This window comes from Colobus angolensis, unplaced genomic scaffold, assembly GCF_000951035.1.
Source record: "Colobus angolensis palliatus isolate OR3802 unplaced genomic scaffold, Cang.pa_1.0 Scaffold64, whole genome shotgun sequence".
Lineage (NCBI taxonomy): Eukaryota > Metazoa > Chordata > Mammalia > Primates > Cercopithecidae > Colobus > Colobus angolensis.
The window spans coordinates 3,111,452-3,112,717 of record NW_012120043.1 but is presented as its reverse complement, the minus strand read 5'-3'; the positions used below and the strand labels follow the sequence as shown (position 1 = coordinate 3,112,717).

Sequence of the window (1,266 nt, the reverse complement as noted above, 5' to 3'; positions counted from 1 at the left end):
TAGCCAGGATGGTCTCGATCTCCTATCTTCGTGATTCACCCGCCTCAGCCTCCCAAAGTGCCGGGATTACAAGCGTGAGCCACTGCGTCTGGCCCTCCTGCCGTGAATTTCCTGAACCATGATATGTGAGTTAATTTGCACAGGTTTTCTCCCATTACATAGATGCATAGGGTTTCCTTCCTGTGTGACTTCTCACATGACCTTGAAAGGCTTTGGGACAACTGAAAGCTTCGCCACATTTTTCGCACTTACTGGGCTTCTCTCCAATCTGCATTCTTACGTTTTTGGAAGAGCAAAGCCCCCCTGAAGACTTTCCCACACCGGCTGCATTGACAGGTTTCTCTCCCGTGTGCTTTCTCTCATGTTTGTGTAAAGATGAGGACCAAGCATACGTTTTTCCACATTTTCCACATTTATAGACTTTCTCTCTAGTTTGCAATTTGACATTTGTGGAGGGGTGAGGCCTCGCTGAAGGCTTTCCTACGCTGCCCCCACTCACGGGTTTCTTTTTAGCGTGCATTCTTGCGTGTTTGTGTAAGGAGGAGGGCCAACCAAATGCTTTCCCGCATGTTTCACACTTATAGGGTTTCTCTCCGTTGTGAATTCTCACGTGTCGCTGAAAGGATGTTGCCCAGCAGTAGGCTTTCCCACACTGCTTGCACTCATAGGGTTTTGCTCCGGCGTGCATGATCGTATGGACTCGAAAGGATTTCTGACACCTGAAGGCTTTCCCACAGTGCTTGCACTCATACGGCTTCCCTCCAGTGTGCATCATCACATGGACTCGAAAGGATTTGGGACAGCTGAAGCCTCTCCCACACTGCCCACATTCATAGGGCTTCTCTCCAGTGTGAGTCCTCACGTGTTCGGTGAGAGAGTGGGAACGGAGAAACGTCTTCCCGCAAGATTGACAGGCATAGGGTTTCTCTCCACTGTGAGTCTTCTCATGCGTCTGTAGGTAGGAAGGGCGACTGAAGGCTTTCCCACATTCCTTACATGTATATAATTTTTGTCCAGAGTGAGCTCTTTGGTGCCTCATCAGGGATGAAGAATGGGTGAAGAGTTTTCCACACTGACTGCATTTGTACCGTCTCACGCCAGGACGATGATTCTTGCGCAGATGACGGTTACAATTTCGAGTCTTTCTTAAGGTTCCTCCACGCTTATTACCTTTACCGCTTTTACATGGTCTCTCCACCCTTGGATTTCTGCTAAAAATGGGCAGCACATTATTAATGGTTTATGCCTTAATAATTTATTTTTTTT

The 1,266-nt window shown here is 47.9% G+C and overlaps 1 protein-coding gene across 1 annotated transcript in view; it reads right to left on the bottom strand.

The window, feature by feature from the left end:
* ZNF556 (zinc finger protein 556) overlaps positions 1–1,266 on the bottom strand; it is a 17,317-nt gene that overhangs the window by 8,624 nt on the left and 7,427 nt on the right. Inside the window, exon 3 of the mRNA XM_011964121.1 lies at positions 281–1,216. Coding sequence (XP_011819511.1) covers positions 281–1,216 — 936 coding nt within the window. The remainder of the gene's footprint in view (positions 1–280; positions 1,217–1,266) is intronic.